The 13,366-nt window shown below is 36.2% G+C and overlaps 1 protein-coding gene across 1 annotated transcript in view; it reads left to right on the top strand.

Annotated features, from left to right (window-relative positions):
* The window catches only part of ADAMTS19 (ADAM metallopeptidase with thrombospondin type 1 motif 19), a 164,945-nt gene that overhangs the window by 28,622 nt on the left and 122,957 nt on the right, over positions 1–13,366 (top strand). Inside the window, exons 3-5 of the mRNA XM_035569920.1 lie at positions 3,724–3,889; positions 10,915–11,087; positions 12,763–12,846. Coding sequence (XP_035425813.1) covers positions 3,724–3,889; positions 10,915–11,087; positions 12,763–12,846 — 423 coding nt within the window. The remainder of the gene's footprint in view (positions 1–3,723; positions 3,890–10,914; positions 11,088–12,762; positions 12,847–13,366) is intronic.

The following is a 13,366-nucleotide window of genomic DNA, read 5'->3' as shown; positions in this document are numbered from 1 at the left end:
ACTTTCTTTCACTACTTAGTTGTGTAAATTCTGCAAGAAACATCATTATGTTCAAAATCTGAGTTGTTTCAACTTTGAGTGATAATAAGCTGCTACTCTGAATTGGTTTGCAAGGAAGGAATTAAAATGTAGGAATTAAAAAAGTTATTTGCTAATCAAGAAATTTCTTGGCTTATGCCCAGTATCTGATGACTATATGCATAGGTGGTCTTCACACATTAATTTAAATTCTATGTTTGTGTATTTTTTCATGGCAATATCATTTTATTAGAAATGGTAATATTACTTCAGGTTTTCACAGGTACTTGACAGAAAGTCATATCCTTATGTATACTCCAAACAGGAAAAAATAATAGGCTGTAGTTTTAGAAAAGGAATGCTGGAAAGAAAAGGGTAGCATGAGTGTTATAACATAGATAATTTGAAGTAATGTGCCAGAATAGCTTCTGTTATGAAGTCTTTCACCAGTTGGAGTTGCCCAGAATATTCAGATTTTTTCTTTCTTCATCTCTGATCTGTGTGATCCAGTTGGATGTAATAAAATAACAGTTTTCTTACTTAAGAAATCTAACTCGCCTACTGTTTTTGTGAGTATTGACATGTTTTAGATGTCAGCTCTTCTTATTTTAGATAAAAGCAAATATTTGGTCTTCTTTCAGGACTACTGTTTTCAATTGGTGTTTTGCATTGGTTTATTTTAAGGAAGTGAATGGTCTTGATATGTGAATGTATGTTGTAGAAAACTTTTACTTATGAGGGCAAATGTCCACTCTAAAATACATGTGGTGGATGTGTGTCCATTTCAGACTGTGCATACTTAGTTCCATTTAATACTCTGCATGCTCATTTGATGAAGTCTGCCCTATAGTTTTAAGGTCTCACTATGTTGTGTAGATTGGTTAAGATGCAGGACAAGTACCCAGTTCATTCTTTCTTAGGAGGTTTGAAGAATTTTTTGCCAAATGATGTTGTCCTGGGCATGAACTCCACTGAGATGTATTTAAGTTTTGTCTTACTCAGGTTAGAAACTTGAAAATGCAGACATAAATGAATGCAGTGGGAAAAAAGTACATGATATGTTATTTTTGCTTGAGGTAAGTCCACCATCCTAGTAAGATTTTCAATTGCAGCTACGAGCACTGTTAGCTATTCAGTTGATATTGGTGAAATGGATCAGTTCCTCAGAACTCACTTACCAAAAGCTACCTGGTGCTAGCCCAGTTGCACATTATTTCATGCATTTTTTAGTCTTTGCTTCATTATGCATTTTCATGACATAGGGGTTTTGCCATTTTGACTGAAGTCTGTATTTAGTCCTAGCATCCAATTGGCATCCGATATCTGAAAAAACTTTCAAAGTGTGGTGCTTGAATGCCTGGTTTTGCATTTCTCTATTTTCTGTGTTCAGATTTATAGTAGAAGATACTCTTAACTCCACTTGTAATGATCATGAAAAATTAGGAGCATGATTACAAGGATAGGGATTCAACTTCTCTTTATTACGTATGAAATTGTTCAAGAGGTGGAGAAATAGTGATGTGTTTTTGAAAGTAGTCACAATGATCACAAACATATTTGGTTACCCAAATTTATCTTACAACTACCTATTTGAATATATGTAACTGAAGTTAGTTTTATTCAATAAACTTTACATCAGTTTTCAGTTCTTTAACTTATGGTCGAGGACACTGAGTATAATTTTAGGAGTTCTGTACTGATGGACTAATGTTCAGTTTATGTAAGGAGCTGAAAACCAATGTAAAATGTCAGTGATCTCGACGCAGCTTCTCAATATGTCTAGATGGCAATCTGAAGAACAGCATCTTAAAGCTGTATTTTCATTTCACAGCAAAGGGAATGAAGATGGAAGAAATATGCTGGATGTCTTATGATTCAATCTTTGTTGAAGATTAGAGGGCTAAGGCCTTTTGTGTAGGTGCATGAGTCAAATATACGTATCTGTTCTAAATCCAGAATTTATCAGCATATTTCAAATCTTACTAGCATAAATAATGACTTATACAAACAAACAAACAAAAGATGCCTGAGTAAAATTCAGGGTTAGACATAAAAATCAAAGGAAAGTGTTTTATGCATTTTACATATATTTGAGAATTATACTTTTAAATGATACTTCATTTAACTTTACTATTTATAGTTAAATATTAGCTTAATTTAATTTTGTTTAATTGTTACATCAGGGTAAACTTATAGAGGTAACATTATGCTCCACATAACAGAGGAGTGCCATCTGGTAGGTGTACAGAAAGTACCTGATAGTATGAACATAGCTGACCTTCTGTGTAACGTCCAAAGCTCATGGTGAAGGTAAACTGAGGTAAAAAGTACATGCAAAAAGAAAAGAAAACAAACAAACTCAGCTACTTTTAAGTTTCTGTACAATGTTAATGATGAACTTCCAACAGCTGTTCAGGATTCTACAGCTAGTGTGTCTGACTGAAAAATTAAATACATGTACTCACTTTTATTTAATGTGAAAGTGAAGAGAGATTTTTTTTTGTTGTTGTTGTTCTTGTGTTTGTTCTTAAAGTAAACACTGGTTTGAAGGAAGTCATACTTTGTAACACCTATAAAATTTCATTTTATTTTCTTGCTTTGATCAGAATTTCTTTTTGATTTATCTGTATGTCAGGCAGAATATCCAACGTGATAATGGTGTCTACATAATTCCAGAAGAGACAAAATTATTTTCTATTTCTGTCTATTTGTACTACATGGAAATACACAGAAGAGTTCTTTGATTCTTTTAGCCAGATATGCAGCGTTTTCTTTTTGTAGTAAAACTGTTTAATACATGTTTTGGTTTAGAGAATGATAAATTCCACTGTCAGTCTTGCTGATGATGTATTCAAGAGGAAAAAGAAAGGACAAGCACCAAGCATTAGTGACTCTGATAGGAACCTGTGTGTTTTGGGAGTTTAGTAGTTTAAGCTGAGTTAGAGTTGCATGGTATTTATATAAATAAGTTTTTGTTTGTTTGTTTATTTTAACTTTGACCAAACTCTTGTCATAGTAGGTATGCATGTGGTATGTTAGATTTTTATGTATGTTTCTGTGCATAAACATGGCGGGGGAAAAAAAAAGCTAACCATTTAAATGGCCATAATAGAGAGTTTTTCTGTTTTAGCTGCTGGCAACCTGGGAGGGATTGCTGTCTGTTTGTTTATTTATTTATTTACTTACTTACTTAAGTTGAAAATGTGCAAAAGGAGTCATAATTTTTTTCAAGCTTCATAATTGTTCAGGATGTATTCTTACTGCCTAAATTATTCCTGCTTTTTCATTAAATATAATTATCAAAAAATTTGACAATACACTGAGTTATAGAGCTCATGTATAGACTTTTCTGTACATGCTGTACATATTTAAATGACCCCTTGGGTCTCCCAAAGCAAGCTTTTAGCGTTCCAGATCTTTTACTGAGCATCTGCTACTGGCATGTAGCCACCCACCCACACATTTCGTTGAAATAAATGAAATTTATTCCACTGAAGTAAAAGGACTTGTAAAATATGAAGGTAGTCACCTTGCTAGTAAGGTTACTAAAACAAAGGTTTTTCTTAAATGGAGCTTTTTTGTGTGTGTGTGTGTGTGTTTTTGGGGTGTATGTGTGTTTTTTTTCCTTCTTCTGCAGAACTGTGTGCACAACTATATAGTTTATTTAATTCTTATCTTATGTGTTCCTTTTGTTTTCCTTTGCAGATGGGGTTTATACAGATTAATGAGGACTTCATATTTATTGAGCCACTCAATCGCACTTTGGCTGTGACAGGTCATGCTCACAGGGTGTACAGACGAAAAAGGTCCATAGAGGAGAAAATAACTGAAAAGCCAGCTTCTCAGAATCACTACTGTGGTGTTGTTACAGGTAATATACAAATCTCACTGAACAGACTTAATGTAGTGGACATATTTTTAAGATATGTAGATAATAGTTAAAGGCGACAAAACCAACAAAAGCATATCTGATTATTCCTGTAGTAGTAACTTATGGTGAACTTCAGGATGGCATGCTAAGGATGAAGTTTCACCTGTCAGAAGAGGGAACTGTCAGTTGAAGAATACACACTGCTTCTTAAATGACCAATTATATTTGAAATTAGAAACATTTTGGCCATTTTTAATTTCAATTACACCCTATTTCTTTGTCCTCTCTATTGTCTTGGTAGTTGCTGGTTTGCTTGCTATGTGCAGTGCTTGTACTCAATTTTCAGTTTTAAAACATGAGCAAAGTTCATTCCAGTTTCAGTTGTTAATGTTTTGAACTTCCAAATAAGTTTGACACTGAATGTAAATGATCTTTATAACAGCATTCTTGTTTTATGATTGCCACTTAAAATAACTGTGTGATACAACCTTAATCGAGGGTAGAAACAGTTTTTCAAGTAGAAGGGTTTCAACCAAGTTTGGTACATAGGGATCACTTAGTTATGTTCACTGGAGAGGAAAAAAAAGGCTTTTGTGAAAGATGATACTCTGTTATTCTTGTTTCATCATCAGTTTCTTTTCTTTTAGATATCCTCAGCATGAGCTGAGGATATTTTTAATGCTGTTGTATGAAATCTTTTTTTTTTTTTTTTCTCTTCATGTCTCCTAACCTTGTAAAAGAGAAATATTGAGAAATTGTAGAGAAATAGCAAAGGAACCTGATATGGCTAGAGAGCTGGAATCTGTCATTTGGGGTGAGGTAGTAGGAAATTTCTTCCCTTCAAAGTTGTTCTTCCAACCTGGTGAAGAAAGAAGAAGGGTGGGTGCAAGTGCAGTCTTCTGGTGCTGATAGCGGCTGTAGAGAGAAGATAGAGCCAGACTTTCCTTAGAGGTGTGCTATGACAGGATGAAAGACAACAGTTCTAAGTACCATTCTGGGCAATTTCAGTTGGACACATAGGAAGAAAATCCTTATCACGGATGGCAGGCAATGCCTTGAGAGTCTGTGGAGTCTGCATCCTCAGTGATTTATAAAATGTTGCTGGAAGTGGCTCACAAGAGACCTTGGAGCCAGGGGTTAACCTAGCTGACCTCTGGATGTCCCTTCCAGCCTAAACTATTCTTTGGCTGTGTGGTTCCTGGTGAACACTTCTAGCGCACTGTCTGTTTTATATGGTTACAGAGTAGACTTGACAGCTTTTTTTTTTTTTTTTTTTTAAACCTTCTGGAATTACTGGCTTCCATCCAAAGGTTGAAATAAAAATGAATTGGCAAAGCAAGGCTCTTTTTGTTGTTACTAAGAAGAACTAAGTAAATGCCATGTAACTTACTCCACCAGGCTCTATATTTCTCTTATTGACATTGTATTACATTACCACTGCTTATCTAAAAGCAAAGTTTTCTATATTAACAAAAGTTGTCACTACATAATGTAAAGCTGGTTATTCTTATGATATTCTTATGATCATTGTTAGTGCTAAGTGAGTTAGAACACGTGTGCCTGCATGTGTTTGGGGCTGAGAGAAACAGAGAAAATGAAAAGCATGCATGTGTGTGCACATGCAGGTAGGGAAGTGGAGAGAGGCATCTCAGAGACAGAAATCCGCGATATGTACGGAAATGAATAAAGATGCAGACTCTTCTGTAAGGAAGTTATTTTTCTGTCATGTTCATTACCAGTCATCCTTTCACTTTCTCTTGTGCTCTAAAATGGAAAAATCAGCTTACTCTGTTCTGATAATCTTATGCCCAAGGCTCTGACTTGGTGCAAATAGTCTGTCAACAGAGATTCAAATATTTTTTTGAAGTAAATTTCATTATCTTTATTACTAGCATGTAATTTCAAAATAACTTAAGCTGTACATAACTGATTAGGCATCTACTGGCGTAACCTTTTTGCTAGGGGGTTTGAAATGTCTGCAGTTTCTATCTGGTTCTGTTGCACTAGCAGTACTAGTCTCTCACTGTGCTATTACAGATTATTTTACTTATTGGAGCTGCAGTAAGTTACATTGATAAAAGTGCTGTCTATGCCAGGAGCAGCTTGGTGGTCTGATATTCCGTAGCTAATATCACCAGAAAATTCATGCTGTGGGCACAGCCTTAAAGGTGAATCCTAGAAAAAAAAAAAAAAAAAAAGAGCTTTTACAGCAATATTAGAGAAATTTAAGTCAAATCCTAAACTAAGTAGATTAATAAGACAAAGATAAAACAGCTGAAATACTGGGCACACTGATATGCTTAGGTTTCATGCAGCTGTCCTGTATAGAGTTGTAGCTGTGTGACACAGTCTAACTGTTTTCTTGGCAGTCTGGCAATTTCTCAGCAGTATGGATCTGTCTGACAGCAGGATCTCCTGCTTCTACAGTACTTATGTCAGAATTGGTGTCCTGGAACAGGTATTTCTGCTGCTGGTTTTGAGTCAAATTGATCTCAAAGACTGGCTACATATCAAGCAAATATATATTGCCAATGATGAATTGTAATTATTAAAAGGAATGAATGTCGGTACTGGAGGTGTTGAAAGATAACTATTGGATATAATGGCTTTTCATGCAGAACTAGAGGAGGCAATCAAAGAAGGTATTGTTGTCTGTAACTGTTGTGGGCTGGATTGCAAGATGCTGCACAGGGAAACTTGTTTGGGGAGAACAAAGAACTTGTTTTTGTGAATGGGGTGGGTTTTTTTTTTTACTAATTGGGGGAGGGAGAGAATCATGCTGATGGAAACACATGCTTTCTGGATTTGTGGGAATGTGTTTGAATATCCTTTCATTGCATGCGTGTGTGATTTATTTACGTATGTGAGCCAGTTGCATATACACAGACCTGACACTCCACACCTTCTGTAGCACATGGCCCATGAAACATTTGAAATCAAACCAGATCAGAAGTCTGTTACAGAGAAATCAGGAAAGAAGCAGTTACTATTAGACCAAAGGTCTACATTGGAAAACTAAGCTCTTTTCCTTCTGCTTAATATGAAGCTCTTGTTCCAGCCTGAAGTTGATTGTAGAGTTTACTGAGGTCGTGGCACATGTGTGAGGCACTCAGGGTTGCAGGGTGGAGGAAAGAGATAAACTTCTAAAATGTTCATTCCTTTTCACACAGACTAATGAATGAGAGTGCTGGCATCGAATATTGAATATTGTATCTCTTCTGTGTTTGAGAGACTGGAAGCCGCTTCTTTTACTTCTCTGACAATCAGCAGTACGCTATTCTGAGTTATGAGCAGATTGTGCTCTTAGACCAATGCTATTTTTGCAGGAAAAAAAAAAAAAAAAAGCAAGTTCAAACTGGATCAAAGGCAGAAGTTTGACTTCATGGGATGAAGACTGGGCTGTTAGCTGGGAGAGCTTTGTTAGTTCTTACTCTAAATGCAGTTTTTATCTGATAATCATGAAATTATGCATAAATAATCTTGATCATAGGTCTAGAGTTTTGAGATTGCACTAGAAGAGAGTGGTGCTGCCTGAGGTGTTCGTTCTCATTCCTTGGTTCAGAAGCAAGTTGTCTTCCTGCATTAAGACTTCTAAATCCATATCGAAACTGAAGCAGAGTTATGGTCAGCTGTGTGCGTGGCTTCATCAGCTCTTTGATATTCAGCCAGAGTGCTATTCACCATACTGCAATTTCTGTATGGCTAGTGTACTCATCTTCTTTTCCTGGGGAATACAAAGCCTAGGGAGGGATGGTGGTGGGCTCTCTGGTCTGGGCAAGAAGTGGGTGTACACAGAGAAAGCTCCTGTGCCTGAAGGCTGGCAAATGTCCAGGAGTCTTGTAGTCCTAGCTTCTTCATGATGTTGGCTCAGATACTTTAGACAACCTCGTGCTACAGTGGCTCAATATTCAGTCCTTTCTGTTATTCTTTTTTTTTTTGCGGGGGGCGGGGGGGGGGAAGGAGGAATTTTTTAGCTTTGTTAATGCTTGTTGTTATTTTTGGTTTATAGCCTATTGAATGTCAAATATACTTGCAAATATTTCTAGCTTTCTTGCTAGAGCGCTAGTACTGGAGTATTTCTAGATTTCTTTCAGTCACAGATAGTGAGTTTAAGTAATGCATTGATACGAAATCTTCATGTTTTTTATTGTTGTACCAAAAATCAAAGTCTTAATGCACAGAACATTCCTGTGCAATTTCTGAAAATTATTTTATTTTGCCAGTGTAAGTAAGTTCTGAGCTGAATTTTACATCTTTAATTTGAAGAAGCATTTTTTTTCAGTTAATCTGACTTTTATTTTCTTGGTACAGGCATTATTGATATAGGTATTTTTTAGAGGAGTTACTGTTTCTTATGTACTATACCTTCAATAATGAGCAATTCTTTTCAATTTTTACTTGTTTATGAATGTATGAAAAATCAGGTGTTTTTGCCTAATGCCTGTTTTGCCTGGCATGTGGCAGTAATCACAGTAGTCGTTTGAATGCTACTGCTGCCAAAATTACCAATTATATTTATTCAAAGGTCTGGGGGAAGAGCTAAAATTTTCAGATAAATGAGATCTCATATGATTGGGAATTCTGCCAGCAATTTGGAAAAGGTTGACTGGCCAAGAACAGATTGTCCTTTGGTTTGTTAACCTGGCGGATATATGAGACAAATGAGGGGCACTGCCCCTTGCAGCCAGCTTGTCTGTGGAGCTGAACAGTCTTCTCATCCACTACAATCCTGAAGAGGATTCAACAGTTTCCGGGACTGTGTTGATCTTAGTGTTTAGCACAATGGTGTATTAAATAGTGGGCTGCTTACTGTCAGTTCTGAACAAGAAGTAGATCTCTAGCTAAAACTTTAGAAAAGTATGTTAGCGAACTTCTCAGAACAGCCATGTTGATATTAAAACTTTTCAACCAATAGCTGCTCTTAGTGAGCAAGAAGTGAACAATGAATAAACTATGTGGTTGGAAACTGTACAGGAATCAATCACTGCTCCTAGGAGGAAGTCAGGATTGACCAGATGGCTCAAGAGAGATCTTTTCTAACCCAAATGAGTTTACTGCTTAAATATAGAGCTATAGCCTACTCCTGCAGCATTAAAGGTTTGCATGGTAGGTTGGTTATATAGCTTATAGGGTGTGTTTTCTTGGCGCAAATCCTGACACTGTAGTTTCATTAAAAACGATTCTCCAAAGAGTGAGAAAAACATGTATAATGTTTTATGAACTAGGCTACAGATCCAGTTATCAAACATAAGAAAAGTTTGGGGCTAGCTGTACATATAAGGTTCAACAAATGTTTGAAGTATCAAAATGAGAGAGGCTAAAATTAATATTAGTTAATTTATGAATGCATCTGTTGTTTCTACTTAGGAAATCAAACACCAAATCTTTTATTTATTTCTGGAGATTATATGATATTTTCATATAAAAAATAATATTGTATGCTTATCTGTGTTTGCAAATCTTACATTTTCACTAGTTGTACAGGAAACAGTCTTTCTAAAATGTAGTAGGCTGGCCTAAATCGCTCTCATACGTAGCTCTCAATAATTGACTACAGAAGATGATTTTTGAAGCATTGATTCTTAGTACATACAGTATAAGTACTATAGTACTTGTAGTATACTATTTACACATAAAAGTATATATATGTTATATTTAAATTTAGTCTATGCTATACATATATGTTTATGTTAAATCATGGGTCCTTCTTACACAGATATTTTATATTTTAAAGTCAGTTTGTACTTTAAGTGATTTTTAAGGTATTTTTTCAGCACTTTCCTGAAACGTGACTTGTTTTTCGAGAATATTCTTGTGTTATAAAGTGAACTGAAGGAACTTTCCTATTAAAGATGAGACTGATTAATTGCAAAACATTTCCTTAGAATTTATGCATATTTGATTGTTTCCAGAACATGTGTTTACAATTGTCATCTTGAGCATCACTTTTCTTGTAAACAGACAGACCAATATTCCATTGTAGAAGCTGGAAAAAATTTCATTTAATTTCAGTGACTTCAATAAGATCGGTCCCCAAAGTTTTATGTCTTCTGAGAGGATCTTCCAGATTTTGACTATTACCAGAGGGGTTTTCATTTTATATTTTGTCTTGGATGAAATTAATTTCAATAGCATTGTTAACTGTTGTATGCATATCAGACCACTTTCTGGTTCAAAATGTTTCTGAGTAAATAGTTTTACTTTTTCCATAGGTACTGAATTAATAATGGGGATGTTGTCTTTTTGTCTTTTTTTTTTTTTTTTTTTGAGATAAAACTTAAAATTAACAAAAGCAGCAACCTCTATCGTACTATAAATGTACTGTGTTTAAGATTTGGAGATTTCTGCAGGTTTAGAAGAAACCTGGATTATATTTTGTTATTTTGTATTAGCTGTTTATAATGACAGCAACACTGACTTTGTATTAGTACATTAATCCTGTAAATAAAACTTCACTTTCTTTTTCTGACAAACTTGCAGCCTACATATTCTTTATATGATTCACTAGAAAGTTCTTTCGTCTTTACAAAACAGTGAAATGTATATTTTCTTGATACTATTTTTGTAGCAAATCTGTATTTGTCATCTATTACAGTAAGATACGTTAATTGCATCAAAATATTGTCTCTGATTTATGGAGATGAGCAGATAGTAATTCTGCAGTCTCAGTGAGACTACTTTTCTGTTAAACCTGATATTAATGTAGCTTTCTCTCACAAACCATCTAGAAGGCACTTACTATTTTATAAATGTGTTAGGTGAAAGGATGCAAAGAATCTGCCTGATTTTATTTGAGCAGCTTGATAACAATCCTGTTTTTCTGGTGTGAACTAATATCCATATGTAGATCAGGCCTTCAACCTGAGCCTAATTGCATTAGCAGTGCTAAATAAGTGTGTATTACTGATCATAAGTATTACATTCCACGCAGTCAGAGTGCTGTCCTAATCACAGGTAGCAAGTCCAGAAGTACCATAGGGGTACTTTGAAGGGTGAATTCATCAAGAAATGTTTTTATGTTGCAGATAAAAGAAAATCCAAGAATCAGAAAGTGTCAGAAAGTGGAAGAGGAAAACGATACTCTTACAAATTACCTCAGGAGTACAACATAGAAACTGTTGTGGTGGCAGATCCAGCTATGGTTTCGTATCATGGAACAGATGCTGCCAGAAGGTTTATTCTAACCATCTTAAACATGGTAGGAAGTTTAAAATTCATTTTGGTGTTTTCCCAAACATACATACATGCATAGTGCATATGCACTGTGCATACGCTAATGCATACATAGTGGGCTGATTTCATTGCTCCTTTTAATTATTCTGACTGAGCACCTATAAAGGGGTAGTCAGTACATGACCATCAGCTGGCTGTCAAGATTTAATCCATGTGTTTTGCAGTACAAAACCATGATGCTTCAGACTTGTCTGTACCTTGTAGTTTTCTATCATCATCAGTGCGGCCAGAAAATGGGAGCTGACCAAGGTGATTTTTTGGTTAGAAGCACACTGTGTTATTGGGGAAACTGGTGTATCGAATGATTTCTCATGATCTATGCTTGCTATGAAAAAACAACATTTAGGACTTTGTGAATGAAACAGTGCATGGAAAAAAAAAAAAAAGAAAGAAAAGGGTAATGCATTACATCCCCTCCCAGATATAACTTCATTGCACTCATTTAGTGCTTAAAGCAGTGAAAACTAGCATCTGTAATGTACAAGGAAAGATTATCCTGAAGAAGGAGATAAAAACTTCAACTATTCTCCCTGAAGAGAAGTCTTATTGCCATGATCCTACATTTAACTGAATAGGAATTTTCCTGTGAACAATATACTCTTAGAATCATAGAATCACTAAGGTTGGAAAAGAGCTCCAAGATCATCTGGTCCAACCATCCCACTACCACCAATATTACCCACTAAACCATGTCTCTAAGTACCACATCCAAGCTTTTCTGAAATACCCCCAGGGATGGTGACTCCACCACCTCCCTGGGCAGCCCTTTCCAATGCCTGACTGCTCTTTCTGAGAAATTTCTCCTAATTTCCAACCTAAACCTCCCCTGGTGCAACTTGAGGCCATTCCCTCTAGTCCTATGACTAGTTATCTGCGAGAAGAGGCCGACCCTCAGCTCCCCACAACTTCCATTCAGGTAGCTGTAGAGAGAGAGAGAGCTGTATAGAGAGAGCAATGAGGTCTCCCCTGAGTCTCCTCTTCTCCAGACTAAACAACCCCAGTTCCCCCAGCCTGTCCTCATAGGACTTGTGCTCCAGGCCCTTCAACAGCTTCGTAGCCCCTCTGGACATGCTTCAAGGCCTTGATGTCCTTCTTGTACTGAGAGGCCCAAAACTGCACACAGTACTCGAGGTATGGCCTCACCAGAGCAGAGTACAGGGGGATGGCTACACTCTTCCTGATACAAGCCAGGATGCCTTTGGCCTTCTGGGCCACCTGGGCACACTGCCGGCTCATGTTCAGGCACCCCCAGATCCTTTTCCTCTGCACAGCTTTCGAGCCACTCTGCCCCAAGCCTGTAGCATTGCATGGGGTTGTTGTGACCAAAGTGCAGGACACTGTACTTAGCCATGTTGAATCTCATGCTTACGTGTTTGGAGAAACCGGCTAAACTTTAAAAAGGGGTTATGACCTTTTTGGGGAAAAGCCTTTTCTGTGTTCCCAGAAGAAATACCACCTAAGCTCTACTTTTCTTTCAAAAGACCAACACACAATACATTAATGCTTTGAAGACATTACAGAAAATTAGAGCAGTCACACTAAAATATTAGAATTTTACAGTTTGAGTTCTGATATTTTTAGACTACAGTGTGTTGTGTGCAATACAAGCACCTAGTTTTATTTACTGTTTTTTATCTTAGGTTTTTAACCTTTTCCAGCACAAGAGCCTTGGACTGCAAGTGAATCTTCGGGTTACTAAGCTTGTCCTCCTTCACGAAACTCCGGTAAGTATGCATTATCTTTGTGTTAGTCTGTAGGGAGTAATGCTACTTTAACTTTTTGCTCTGTGCAGGCTAGCAATATTCACTCACTTCAATGGCTGACAGATTTTTTTAGTTTGCTTTTACATTTTTATTTACGTAATTATTTACAGTCCTGGGCAGCCCCAGTAAAGATCACACTTTTCCTAATCTATGTACTGTATGTACTGAGACTTTTCTGTGCTTGCTGCTGAAAGTCAGTAAAAAAAAAAAAAAAAATTTTTTAAATCATATGGACATTGGCTATATCTTTACAAAATCTGTTTATGTTCTGCTTTTTGTAAATTCATGTAATTCAATGCAAAAAAAAAAATATCTTTAAACCTGGTAGACAATAGGAGAATTGATGTTCTTTGTCAGCCAGTCACTAGACAAATGAAAGTTGCTATGGTATAGCACTGTTCTTTCATTGCACCTTTCAGACATCATCTCAAAAACTGTTCTTTCTTTCTGCATAAAGACAAGCTAGCTGATGTCTTGATTG

This window comes from Cygnus atratus, chromosome Z (genome assembly GCF_013377495.2).
Source record: "Cygnus atratus isolate AKBS03 ecotype Queensland, Australia chromosome Z, CAtr_DNAZoo_HiC_assembly, whole genome shotgun sequence".
NCBI lineage: Eukaryota > Metazoa > Chordata > Aves > Anseriformes > Anatidae > Cygnus > Cygnus atratus.
Note: the sequence above shows the minus strand (reverse complement) of the source record. Positions and strands in the feature narration are given on the sequence as shown.